Here is a 14,331-nt window from a genome sequence, read left to right as displayed (position 1 = left end):
ACATTCGGTAGAATTTATAGAATATTGTAAAAATATATATATATATACATATATATATATATATATATATATATATATATATATATATATATATTGGATTGAGATTAGTCAGAAATGAAATTATTGGTGAAAATCACAGCATGTTCTGCGTTAGTTAACTTCCTCAACCGTTAGAAAAATCGAAAAGTGAATAGGAAGTTAACTAACGCCGAACATGCTGTGATTTTCATCAATAATTGCAAATATATATTTATATATGTTGTGACCTTATAAATTGACAACGCAAAAAAATAACTAAGTTAAACTTTAATAACTTTATTTAACAAAATTCTTGAAAAGTAAAAAGTATTTAAAATCGATTTATTTGTTTATTTTTCGAAACTAAATTAATACTTATCTACGTTCGTAAAGTTGGAAACCGAGAGTACTTTTCTTTTTTTAGGGATGTCCCTATAATATATATATATATATATATATATATATATATATATATATATATATATATATATATATACATACATTCTGACTAACACAGTCCGTTGCAAAAAAAAGTATGATAAAAAACGGATAGGAAGAAAAGCAAAACAAAATGAATGTGTTTTGCTCATTAATAAATTCGAAAAAATATTTATCAAGACATAATTATCATCTGTGGCGTAAGTTGCGCTACCGTGTTTACAAGATGTCTCCATTTGCTATGATTACGCGCTGCTTGACAGAAAAGACACACGGCTGCTGTCTTCTTTTCATCGCTTCTGCATTGATGTCGTGACTGCAGTCCAGTTTTTTCAGGAAGACGTCAGTGGATGACTTTGTTTTTGCATTTATACGACAAGAATTATTTATAAGCTTTATTGTTAGATAAAATTCTCATTTTACTATCCCTATGCCTACCTATAGTTGTAAACATATCAAATTATGGTTCATTGTTAAACAATCTTTTCCTAAATCTGTATTCGCTTTTTCTGGTCCTTTTCTCTGAAACTCTCTACCTACTTCTCTGACTACTTTTCCATCACTTACGAAGTTCAGAGCGGATCTCAAGACCCATCTGTTTGCAAAATTCATTGAGGAGCCCTGTTGAACATCGAGGAAATAGCGCTTTATAATTGATTGAATGATTGATTGAATGATTGATTGGTTGATTGTTTGATTGATTGATTGATTGATTGATTGATTGATTGATTGATTGATTGATTGATTGATTGATTGATTGATTGATTGATTGATTGATTGATTGATTGATTGATTGATTGATTGATTGATTGATTGATTGATTGATTGATTGATTGATTGATTGATTGATTGATTGATTGATTGATTGATTGATTGATTGATTGATTGATTGATTGATTGATTGATTGATTGATTGATTGATTGGTTGATTGGTTGATTGGTTGATTGGTTGATTGGTTGGTTGGTCAGAAATACTCTTTTCTAAAAGTGCAAAACAACGACAAGTGGTCTATTTCTTGTCTGCAGTGCTTTTGCGTCTAGTTATGTTAAGCCGGAAGTAGAATCAAAAGAATGTGTAGTATCAGATTATTTTAACAACCATATTTTTTTGGTGTTCTCGATCTCGTTTTATTCGATCTTATTCTCATTTTGGCACCAACAACAAACACAGTGTTTGTTCTTTTAGCAATCGAATCCTGTCACTGCAATATCAGTGCCAGGCAGAATACTATTACACAATCGCGAGAGCTGTATTGGATTTTTGTTGTAGTGAACTGATCATTGTAAAATGATAGTGATGTTTAACTTGAAGTAGTTGAAAAGTAAATGTGAAAAATGAACTCGTTCAGGTACATCAACAGACGTGAGCCGTTATGCCGGAAACTTCGAAGAAATAATTGAAAACATGATCAATAAAATCAAAATTTTGGTTCCTCAAGTATGTTACAACATTATCATGTATTGTAAACTAAATAGATTTTTATAGTTAATTTATTTTTTATTAAAATCTGATGAATAAATTAATTGACTTCTAAAATATTGTTGTATTGAAAATGCACGACTCGAATTTACAGTTACTGCTGTAAATATTTTGCCTTATCTTAAATGCTTATTTTCAAGTCTTGTTTGAGTGTTTGAGAACCTGTTTATACGTAAGAGCACATCTTCACCTGACAAACAAATCGCTAAAAGTACTTCCTGTGTTGAAAGCAACCGCTTGCAATGCGACTGTTGTCGATTCGGTTGCAACTAATCTATATCTAAATAAATGAATCCACATTTTTCTCGGTTGGATTACTTCGTCATTCGAAGTTTCATCTGCTTCTAGACGTCCTAAAATTTGCGGTTGAAGAATGAAAATTGAACTTGCTCGTTTGAATTTTCATTGGTGAATTGTTCAAATAAAACATTGCTGCACACTTCTTCAGAATTCAACATGAGATTTCTTTTTGTTTTTAGCGACTTCAATTCAACTTGCATTCATTCTAATGCCTGCCTGTGCAAATTACGTTTCTTCAATTCGTTTTTTATTGAATTATAATTCAAATTAATCATATTACCAATTTTTGGAACATTTGGCATATTAACGTCAACTTGTATTGATAATTTTTCTAAGTAGTTCAACGAAACAAACCAATAAAAATTAGTTATTGTCAAGTATAAAAAGACTGAAATTTAATGATATTATGATGAACGTGTCCACATACAAACACGCGTTTACGTATAAACACATGCATACACACATGCATACACACATGCATGATATGTGTCGTGACGGTTCAGTGTCACTCATCATGTTTTGGTTTTAACATACATACACACACATATATACGCACATACACACATTTATAAATACCTAATCTTATATCAATATACATATAACCCACATATATGCATAATAAAAGAGTATAAATAAATAGTGATATCATGTTTACAAGATAAAAAAAAGTTTTTCAATGATGTTTAAACAAACATCCCGGTTTAAAGAGAGAAGTGATAGATTGTGGCAGAATTTTAAACCAAATTTTAGGCGCCATAAAAAAATGCTATCATTTAGAATTTTTAATCTGCTAAAGGCATTAATGAAAGGAATAAAATTTAAACTATCCAAAGGTTTATATATTAAAAAATTAAAAAAGTTAGAAGGCTTAAAAAATTAAAAAAATTAGAAGGCGATCGGTTATTCATAAATTTATACATAAAAAGAGAAGCGTTAATAATTGAAATTTGGTTAATATATTTAAAGAAAAAAGTACCGTTACAAAAATAGAAAAATTAAACAGGAAGCTAACTAACGCGGAACATACTGTGATTTTCGTCAATAATTGCATTTTTGACTGTCTTAATCCAATATATATATATATATATATATATATATATATATATATATATATATATATATATATATATATATATTTTACAATATTGTGTAGTAATTTGCCTTTAACAATCTTTTCAATAGAGTACGTCTTATATCCATTGTTTACAAGCAGGTTAGTGACTCTCTTTAATACAGCGTCGCGATTTTCAATATCGGAAGAGTGTGTGAATTCCCGGTTCACAAATGATTTTATTGTGCTGTCTTTACACTCAACACATTCAATCACAATTAGCCGTGAAATCCTCGACAGCAACACCAAAGTAATATACCAGAACAGCAACTACACGCATCTTAAAATTGCACAAGCAGTCCTAATCGACATCAATAAACCAAAAATAAATATACAACAAAAAATGACAACCTCACTTCCAACCCGGCGCTTAACCAACAACGAAAACAAAGAAGTAATAAAAACTAGCATCGTAAATAGTGACAAAGAAGAATATGATGCTATCGATGAATAAAAGGAGACCAAAGAAGATGACCAGCCAATTAAGAAACCTGACACCTAATTCGCATCAAAGTTCAATTTTACAACACCAAAGTTAATTTTTACAACGTCAAAGTTCATCTTGACAAAGTCAATATTTCCCTATATATACAGCAAGGAGCACTGAAGATGATTCATTCGGAATCGAAATATGGCCTTATTTGCAGCATGAATTCGAAAAATAAGTTTATTTTGAATTTTAATAAACTAAACGTTCACCAAAAAACTTTAGTGAGAAAAATCGAAAAAACGAATTACAAACATATTAACGCCAAACATTCGGTAGAATTTATAGAATATTGTAAAAATTATGGTCTATTACCAACATATATATATATATATATATATATATTCAATTTAATTCAATTTTTGCTGAATAAATTATATAATATATATATATATTAATATATATGGGAACGATCTTTTATTCAACAATAAAAAAAACATTGAAAATTACAGTAAAAGTAAAATAAAATAAAGAATTAAAAAAAAATAATGAAATAAAATAAAGCGTAGATAGAGTATTAATCTGAGAAGCTCATCATTCGAATCGAGAGAGTACGACCAGAGTTAATTAGTTTTAAAATTGATACATTTCACATTTCTATCGCAATAGATAGCGTACGACGATGATATAGCAGAGTTTATAAGGTTATTATAAAAATAATCAGTCCAAATAATATTTATTAGCGAAAGATTAAATGTTTTAAAGAGACCTAAAGTAGATATTTCAAATGTATTTATTGTTTTTTATAAATGTTTCAAGTCGTCGTTTAAGTTATTTTTCAAGCTATTAGAGTATTTTGATTGTTTGTGTTCTTAAGAGTTGGAGAGGTTAGTCTCATGGTAGATTGTCAATTCCAGGATTTCCAACGTTTCGCCGCGTAGCAATGCGATATCTGGTCGCAATGTCTTGAATAAGCGTGATGGTGGTTGAAAATCGCCTGTCTCAAGATCTGCAAAAATGGAAACGTCTGGGTTGGCACATGATTTTAACTTGTCGAGAATTATTGCTAAAATTTTGTTGTGTCTTGTTGTATATCTACCCAATGCCGATGCTGAGCTGCAGTTGGATAGTACATATTTATTGGTTTGTGTATTTTTGCATAACGAGCACTGGGCAGTGGAGGACTTTTCCTATCTGGACAGGTTGGCATTTGTTGGCAGCTGTTGAATTGAACTTTTTCGGACAAATCTGAATAGAACCTCTGGAAGGCTCATAATGCAACGTGACCAGTGAGCAATTCGAGCTGCAGGAATTTCATTGCTGATTGCTTTGACTATTGTACCTTGACAACGGAGTGAGGTCAGTCGTTCAAATTCTGCCTTTGTTGTCGGAGCATTGTCGCATTGAGCGTCGAATCAGGGAGTTGGTTGTCAATCGCAGTATACTTGTTGAACGATTCGGACCACAAACACTTCAGTTCATCATTGCCATGTGCTTTTAAATAATTGCGTAATTTGATCCGCAAAGATTCGGCATAGTGTTTGAAAGAGACATTTTGTAGGGGAGGGACAGGCATTCCGCCACACAACTGCTGATTGGCAGCGATAGCCATGATCTCACCAACTCAACAATGAGAGAGAGTCAAGGCAGTTGATTATCCAAGTCAAGGAAATGTTGTATGTCCGCAACTCGAATGCCAATCGCGACGGTACATATCTACGTCATATCTGTTACCTCTGGCGATCTTGAAAGCAGCATTCGAGTCTTAAGCAATTGTACTGGCGAGGTTTATCGGTGGTATGCTAATAATTTTCTTCTTCTCAACCCCAACAAATCTTAAATTATGGTCATTGGGACACATCAACAACTGTCGAGGTTTTAGCTCGAGGAAATGGACATAGCAGGGTCCACATTGCCTATCTCGGATTCGATCAAGTTGCTTGGGGTCACTTTTGACAGACATCTAAATTTTAATAAACACATCAGAAATCGTCAGATCCTGCAACTATCACCTCTGCGCAATAAGACATATTAGACATATGATTACATGTGATGTTGCTGCTGCCCTTTGCAGATGTTTGATCCTTTCTAGATTAGACTACTGCAACTCCTTCTTGTATGGGGCCTCACGTGCATCTGTCAGAAAACTACAGACTATCCAAAATAAAACTGCTAGACTTATATTTAATAAACCTCCTCGTTTTAGTTCTTCCATTCTCTTTCCAATGCTTCATTGGCTTCCAATTTCCGCTCGAATCATCTTCAAAATTGCAGTCCTTACCTTCAAAACCCTTTTATTAAAATCCCCAACATATCTATACGACCTCATATCCAGACATGAACATACTAGATCACTCCGCAGCAGCTCAACAGGTTTCTTAAACATTCCCGTTACCGGATCCCGCCTGGCTGGCCGCGGTTTTCGTCACGCTGCTCCGTATGTCTGGAATGCGTTACCTCCTGAGTTAAGACAATGTTCCTTGTTGAGTCTTTTCAAAAAGGGATTAAAGACTCATCTTTTTAACACGGGCTCCGGGCGCCTCTGAAGCAGCTGTGCGAATGGGCGCTTCATAAATGTTTATATTATTATTATTATTACATAGAATTTGTATTTTCCAGTTTGCCGTAGTGTCGAGATTGTTTATCACTGATAAAAAATTTTTCAACTTTTCAGCTAACTGTTCTTTAGCCTTGCTGTTGTTTCCTTTAAAATCGTAGACCTTGTCCAGATAGACAAAGTGTCCATCAATGTCGACTTGAGGAATTGGTTTTTCATCGATGGTCAGCATCGGATGGAATTGCTCGTAAGAACCGTTTTTTTTCTCATTTATCAATTCTTAGTTTCATGCGGTTGCATTGCACCAAGCCCGGTTTAGATCGATTAGCTTCTGTGCACTTTTGTTGGCGATGATTGCCGTGTCGTCCGCAAATTGTAACCAAGCTCTTGTTCTAAGGCTTGCTGTCGGGCCCCATATGTAACCACACTGTTGAAATTCGGTTTCTTTGAGTTTTTTCATTAGGGGGTTGAAGCATAGGTTGAAGAGCAATGGAGAGACGGGATCGCCTTGAAGCACTTGACTGGGATAGATGGAGTCAACTGATCGCAACTGGAAACTGTAATTGTATAGTTGGCGTATACAAATTCAATTAAGTTTAGGATTTAAAGTGGGATGTGATGGTAATGCATTATTGATGAGATTAGGCCGTGACTGACTTCACCAAAGGCATTTCGCAAATCCAGGAGTGTGACAAGCATTGTTCTTTAGTGCCTTTTTGCATCGTTAATCATGTGAGATAAGAGCTGGGTTTGTTCGGTCAGGCCATCTACTTTTGGGTAAAATCCTTTTTGTATATTTTTGTTAATCATGTGGCTTGACTCGAGAAAATTGTATAGTCTATTGTTGATGAGTGAAGAAAATAATTTGTATAGCGTTGGTCGTAGCGTTATTGGTCTAAAGTTGGCCGGGTCACGAGCATCTCCTTTTTTATAAATTAATATTGTAAACCTTTTTTCCCAGATGGAACCGTTGAACTGTATGCAGAAAAAGGCTGTTTTTCGGTGGTTTACAGGTTATATATGTCATTATATATATATTATATATATATGAGCTAATCAAGATTGTAACAGAATTAAAATTTTGACCAAACAAACAGTTTATGATAACAAAATCAGCGCAAACAATGATGATAACAAAAATTGTTTATATATACCTCTTTACTCATCATTACATCGTCTGAAACCTAAATTTGGTGGTCTCGTGTAGAGGTCTACGCGGGAACACATTTCTGTTCCCACGCGGGAACACATTTCTGTTCCCTCACCTGCCCCTCCTGAAAATGAATATTACCTCACCCGCACCCATTCCCTCACAAGTCTTCCCTCACCCGCTTTCATTCCCTCACAAGTCTTCCCGCACCCATTCCCTCACATGTCTTCCCTCACCCGCACTCATTTCCTCACAAATTCTCATTTTTTCGCACTCATTCCCTCAATAATTATATCATTATTAACAAAGACAATAAAGTATACTTAGCCAGAGTATTATGTAGTACATTCCATGTACAATTTTTATTATAAAAACAAACAAAAATACTGGTTAATAACAGTTAGTGTTTCAGTAAATTGTTTGTAAATTTTATACCACTCCTTGACTGTTGAGAAAAAGCAGCTGATCAACAGATTCTGATGAAAGTCTTGAGCGCCTATCTTCCAGTGTTCTTTCAGCGGTGGAGAAACATCTTTCTGAGGATGTACTTGTTGCTGGAATACTTAGAAGCTGAGCAGCTACTGATGACATTTTTGGTCATGTTGAAGATTTAGATTTCCAGAAGTCTAGAATGTTGTTTGATATCTCTGTTGACTTCAAGTAACTATCCAAATGATTCGATGGAATGGCATTGCTGCAATTCAAGAAGTCTCCAATGAAGTCATCTTCATTGACACAGGTATCCAGCTTGTACAAATTAAAAAAAACACAATAATTTAAACAACTGTTTATAATTTTTTTATTTTTTTTTTATTATTATGTCAAGAAAATAATACAATAAGCGGTTGTTGAGTTTAATATTATTTTTAATATATAATTATTAATAATTTAATATTAAGGACTTCTAATTAATAAATATTATTTTTTACCTTGGACTTCTTACTAGGTGGTTGGACATCTGCCTCTTGCTGCTGATTTGTTGTAGTGCTAAAGTGGTCATCTTCAAGATGAGTCAGTTTTCGTAATTCATCTATGGCCATCTGTCGTTACTCGGCATTAATAAATTTTTCACCAAATTTTAATCTTGGATCCAGAATAGTAGCCATTTGATGTTCTAAGGTAATATGAAACTTTGCATCTAACATTTCTAATAAAGTTAACTTAAGAGATCTGATGTCGCTTGAATCATTCTCTTCAACTGAAATTCCTTGAATAAGCTTGTATTTTGTTGGTAGTACCAACTGTATCGTTGGCTTACTACTGCTTGATAGAACTTTAGTAGCAACATCAAACGGTGATAACACTGAGATAAGGTTTTCCAATAGTGGCCCATTTATGTCTAAAATACATCGCGCTACATTTCGATTTGCAGTTTCAGTGACTAATGACTTCAGTTCTGCCATATTTACTTGCACTGAATTCAACATAGTTAAAATGCTGTTCCATCTTGTAGGCACTGACTGTTTCAATGAAATCTTCAGCTTTTTATTTAACTTTGTTCTTTTTATTAACTTAACTAATTCGCAGTTCTAAGTAATTTCCTTATCTCTGTCGATAAGCTTCCCTTTTCCTTGTCTGTGAATGTATTGCTTAAGACCAGATTTATATTGTGCCCAGCACAACCTAACCAATTGTTTTCAGAAAATAATGCATTCTTCATATTAGAAGCATTATTTGTGATAAAGATATATGTTGGTCGACTGCACTTAAATTCTTCAAGCATATCTTTTACCATGGCTTTAATGTTCACACCCGTGTGAGAATCATCCATTTCGCGTTTGTGATAGTGCAGGATTTAAAACCCAGTTTTCAATATAGTGTATAGTGACGCCCAAAAATGATACATTTTGGTTTTCGTATGTCCATAAATCAGTTGTCACTCCAAATGACTTCACACTTGTGAGAGTGTTCAGTAGCTTTTCTTTTTTCATGTCGTATTGCATCTCACTATGTCTCGAAACTGTGTTTGCAACTGGCAAAACATCATCTAATCATTTTTTTAGATGTCGTCCAAATAAAAACAAAATGAAAATAGAACTCGCTGATCACGTATTTATCTGTGTAAACAGCTGATAAAGACAGATTCTGTATTCAAGCTGCATACTTAATATAATTGGTCACGTGTCCTTTCGTGTTATCACAATGAATATTATTTAGCGTAATGCATATGCATTAGATTCTAATGAAACATTTCCATATGTTGCTCCTATTGAAAGCAATTTTCTTGCAACAGATCTAAATTCTTGACCTTCAACTGTTGTAAATGGTCGGATAACTACTGCACACATAGTTGCCAATTCATCAGCCATTTCAGATTTAATTGAAGCCGGGACAGAGTTAGAGCTTGGCAAGCCAAATCCCATTTCCGTTAGTTTTCGGTTCTGGGCAACTGCATTAAAAAAATAACTTTTTATAGCACATGCTTACAATTTTATTTACTATACTAATTGTATTACTTATTACACATGTGTAATGGTAATGTGATGCATTCTAATTATCATTAAATAAATTACTAAAAATTATTAAGACATTAAATCTTATTTATGACTAAAAATTACTAAAAAAATTACCTTCGGTTGTTTTGAGGCATGCTTTGATATGATTCATTAAGCTACTAGTACCATCTCGCTTTATCCATGCCAGAAGAGCATCACATTTCAGGTAACCACAAAACGTTTGGTCCACATACACCATGACAAAATTCTCCCACACTTTACTGTGCGTATTCCGATTTACCAAATACGTTATTCGCTGACTTTCGGAAGATATTAACTTGTTGACTGCCGATTTGTTCATATTTACCAAACTGCTAACACGAGGTCGTCGTCCAAATAAAAATAAAATGAAAATATAACTCGCTGATCACGTATTTATCTGTGTAAACTGCTGATAAAGACAGATTCTGTATTCAAGCTGCATACTTAATATAATTGGTCACGTGTCCTTTCGTGTTATCACAATGAATATTATTTAGCGTAATGCATATGCATCTGTGAGCTTGCTTAGCTTTAAACTTAGTAATAATAATCTAACTTTTTCAATTGCGCTGATGTTCAAGCTATGAAGTTTCTCATTAATTTTCAACATTTTTGGAACTTCGCCATCAAAGTCAAGTCAACTGCGGTTTTCTAAAATTTTTCCCGTCCCGCGGTACTTCCCGCACAAAAAATATCCGCCCCGAGGTTTTCCCTCGCTTTTCATTCCCGCCCCGCGAGTTTCCCTCCAACTTCTGTTCTCAACCCGCCGTTTTTCCGCGGGTATTTGCGGGGAAATTTGCGGGAAATTTTCCATGTAGACCTCTAGTCTCGTGGCCGAGGGGTTAGCGTGTCCGTCTACCACTCCCACGACCCGGGTTCGAATCCTGCAATTTCTACAGGTTCATCCGGGTAGCCGACCCCCGGTCAACCCAGCCGTCCTTCCTTTCGAGGTTGGTAAATAGGTAGACAACATAAGTTGTCGCATGTTGGCCGGCGAGATGGCTCAGTGGTTCAAATGCACTCTGCAAAACATCTCAATGGCTATCATATACTCAGCGTATATGATGCGGTGCTTGCTCGTGCACATAAAATACATGTGTACGTCGAGTGAAAAGGATAAACAGCCTTTGTGGCGAAGATGGCTGATTCATATCAATGGATAATGATATGAAGAACATAGTAAAAGATATGTAGATAGATAATATATCTGTAACATTGTAAGTGGTTCTGCGTATGTCAGAGCTGCAATAATAAAGACTAAAAAAATTAATACTCAAACAGACAGTAATATAATATTAATGTATTGAAAGAAAGTTTTTCAAAATATTGACAAATAAAACGAAAATAAAAATGATATTTTGTAATGAAAAATTTGGCTTTCAAAAATATTTTAAAATTTTTATAATTATTAAAACACCTTTTATATAAACCCATAGAATTCCATAACTTACTTCCTCTCTCAGCCCAATTTCTGTTAACTAACTCAGTTTTATTATTCGATACACAAAAAATAGCACCTTGTTGTCTTGTGCTAGATGAAACACAGGGATTTGATTGATTTATAATTTTCTTCGTTTAATATCCTATAAATAAACGTCAATGTTGGATAAATATTTATTTGCTCGATACTGAGAATCCCCTGTACTTATATACACAATGTACAGTGTGTTCTAAACGCTTCTTCAAAAAGCACACTCTTAAAAATTTTTTTGGGCTATTGTCAACTTATTTATCAAATAACTGTATGTGGATCACCACAAAACATTACCATATATTAAGTAAGGGTAGCATAAGGAATAATATAATGATAACATTGAATCTTGACTTAATTTGTTACGCGACCTGTAAATGACGCCTGTGAATTGATATATTTTAAACAATACTGCATTCAAATCAGACTGAATTATAATTCCCAAGAATTTCATAGAGTTATTTCTTGAGTCTCTTATTTTATTTCTGTCAGAACTCCTGATGCAAACTCTAAGCATTGATGATTGACAGTTTTCGTTGGTGCTTAAGTTTTCTCTTTCAGATTTTGTTTACTAAAGGATAACAAGTAATAACCGTAATGCCACTTGATTTTAAAAAATCAACTACATCCTCTGAGCAGCATTTTCGTAGGTTGCTAATTGAAAAAACGGATTTTTTAATAATTTTTTTATTAGCCTGCAGTTTGGCCTCATTAACAACTGTTTACCAATAATTTTGTTAGTTTCGTTTTCCGAATTTTTTTCCTTCAGTACCACTTTCATTGTTTATAACTAACTCATTTATGTTTATTGTACTAGCTGCTTATTTTAATTTTTTCCTGTTTTTTTTACCCACAATGGTTTGAAAATAATTCGGAATATCATTTTCGGCAATGGTTACAGAGTACGTATCATCAGCCCAAACACTCTTGTTTGAAGTAGCGATATTTTTTGTACGGTTGCAGTTTTAATATTTTCAGCATGTTTAAAATTAGGTTCCAAAATATTAGAATTATTGTTTAAGTCTTCAAAATACCAAAATCTGAAACAATCCTGATTGGAGGCAATCTCAATGGCCACGTTGGAGAGAAAACAGATGGTTTTGACAACGTACATGGCGGTTTTGGCTATGGAAAACGGAATGAAGATGGCAACCGCATCCTTGAGTTTGCTGAAAGTCACGGGTTTTGTTTACTGAACACATATTTTAGAAAGAGGTTGGAACATCTCATAACATACAAAAGTGGACCATCAGCCACGCAAATTGATTTCTTCGCTGTCAAGCAACAACACCGAAGGCTATTCAAAAACGTCAAAGATATACCTGGCGAATCATGTGTCGCCCAACATAGACTCCTTGTGGCTGACCTGGTTGTCGAACTGTCAAAACATAAGTCTAAACAAATGCCTCGGAGAATCAAAACGTGGAAGCTGAAAAGCATTATTCATAGAGAAAAATTTCAATAGATCGTCGCAACACAGTTAGACCACCAATCGCAAGCCAGTACAGATTGGAGTACATACAAAACCGTTTTGATGAACGCTGCAACTACAGTTTTTGGGAAAACTGGTACAAAACGTCAGCATGAACGTGACACTTGGTGGTGGAATGACAGTGTACAAAATGCAATAGCTGAAAAGAAAGTTGCATACAAGCAATGGCAAAAATCAAAGTCTGTTGATGACCATAAAGTTGCACTGGCTCGGACAGATCAGTGCAGAGAGTGGCTCACTAAAAGCAAAGGTGAACAAATGAAATCTCTGTATCGTTTAGCAAAACAAGCAAAGCGTACGAAAAAAGACGTAGTGGTGCCTCATGTATAAAAAATGACAAAAATGAGATGGTTCTTGAACGAGATGAGATCAAGCTACAGTGGAGAGAATACTTCAACCGTCTGTTAAACGAAACAAATCCAATCAATAATAACTTTGACGCTCCACCCATCGAAGGTCCGATTCCAGACATCACTGTAGAGGAGCTTACAGAAGCTCTGAAAGCTATGAAGGATGGAAAGGCAGCAGGGCCCTCTGGACCCACAAATGACATTATCAAAGCATCTGGTACTGCAGGTATCCAAACGTTACTACAACTTTGCCGTGAAATCTGGAGAAATTGCTCAAAGCCGACTGAATGGAACTATAGCATGACATTTTCTCTATACAAAGGCAAAGGTGATCCATTTAACTGTTCATCATATCGGGGTATACGTCTGTTAGAACACTCCCTGAAAATTTTCGAGAAAATCATTGAGAGAAGATTAACGTCGTGCATCACAATCGGAAATTATCAATTTGGTTTTCTAGCGGGGAAATCAACAATTGATGCAATTTACATTCTTCGGCAACTGCAAGAGAAGTACCTCGCAAAGCATCAACAACTATCACACATTTTTGTAGACCTTGAAAAGCATTTGATCGAGTTCCCCGTGAAGCAATCAGGTGGAGTCTACGTCGACAACTCATTCCAGAATATCTTGTTCGACTTGTGATGGAAATGTATACGAATACTAAGACTCTTGTCAGCACAACGGTTGGAAACACAGATGCATTTGACATCGGCGTTGGAGTTCATCAAGGCTCGATTCTCAGTCCACTGTTATTTATAACTGTGATGGAAGAAATCACAAAACCGATACGCACTGGTGACATTTGGAATCTAGTATATGCTGATGATATCGTTTTAACAGCCACGTCTGAGCAGAATGCAGATTGGAACACCAGACTCGCCGATCATGGATTCAAAGTCAACATCAGCAAAACCAAAGCAATGAACACTGGTGAACCCATCCAATCCACAGCTACTGGACGATGCCCCTGTTCAGTTTGTAAAGCTGGTGTAGGTAACAATTCAATCAAGTGTCAGCAGTGTAACCTGTGGTGTCACAAACGTTATTCAAAAATAAT

At 34.7% G+C, this 14,331-nt stretch overlaps 1 protein-coding gene across 1 annotated transcript in view; it reads left to right on the top strand.

Moving 5' to 3' along the window:
* Positions 1 to 14,331, top strand: part of HELRODRAFT_105203 (hypothetical protein) — a gene marked incomplete at its 5' end in the record, with an annotated part of 43,665 nt that overhangs the window by 12,853 nt on the left and 16,481 nt on the right. Inside the window, one exon of the mRNA XM_009010491.1 lies at positions 1,806 to 1,894. Coding sequence (XP_009008739.1) covers positions 1,806 to 1,894 — 89 coding nt within the window. The remainder of the gene's footprint in view (positions 1 to 1,805; positions 1,895 to 14,331) is intronic.

The sequence above is a fragment of the Helobdella robusta genome, assembly GCF_000326865.2.
Source record: "Helobdella robusta unplaced genomic scaffold HELROscaffold_1, whole genome shotgun sequence".
Taxonomy (NCBI): Eukaryota; Metazoa; Annelida; class Clitellata; order Rhynchobdellida; family Glossiphoniidae; genus Helobdella; species Helobdella robusta.
This window is presented reverse-complemented; position numbering and strand designations above follow the sequence as displayed.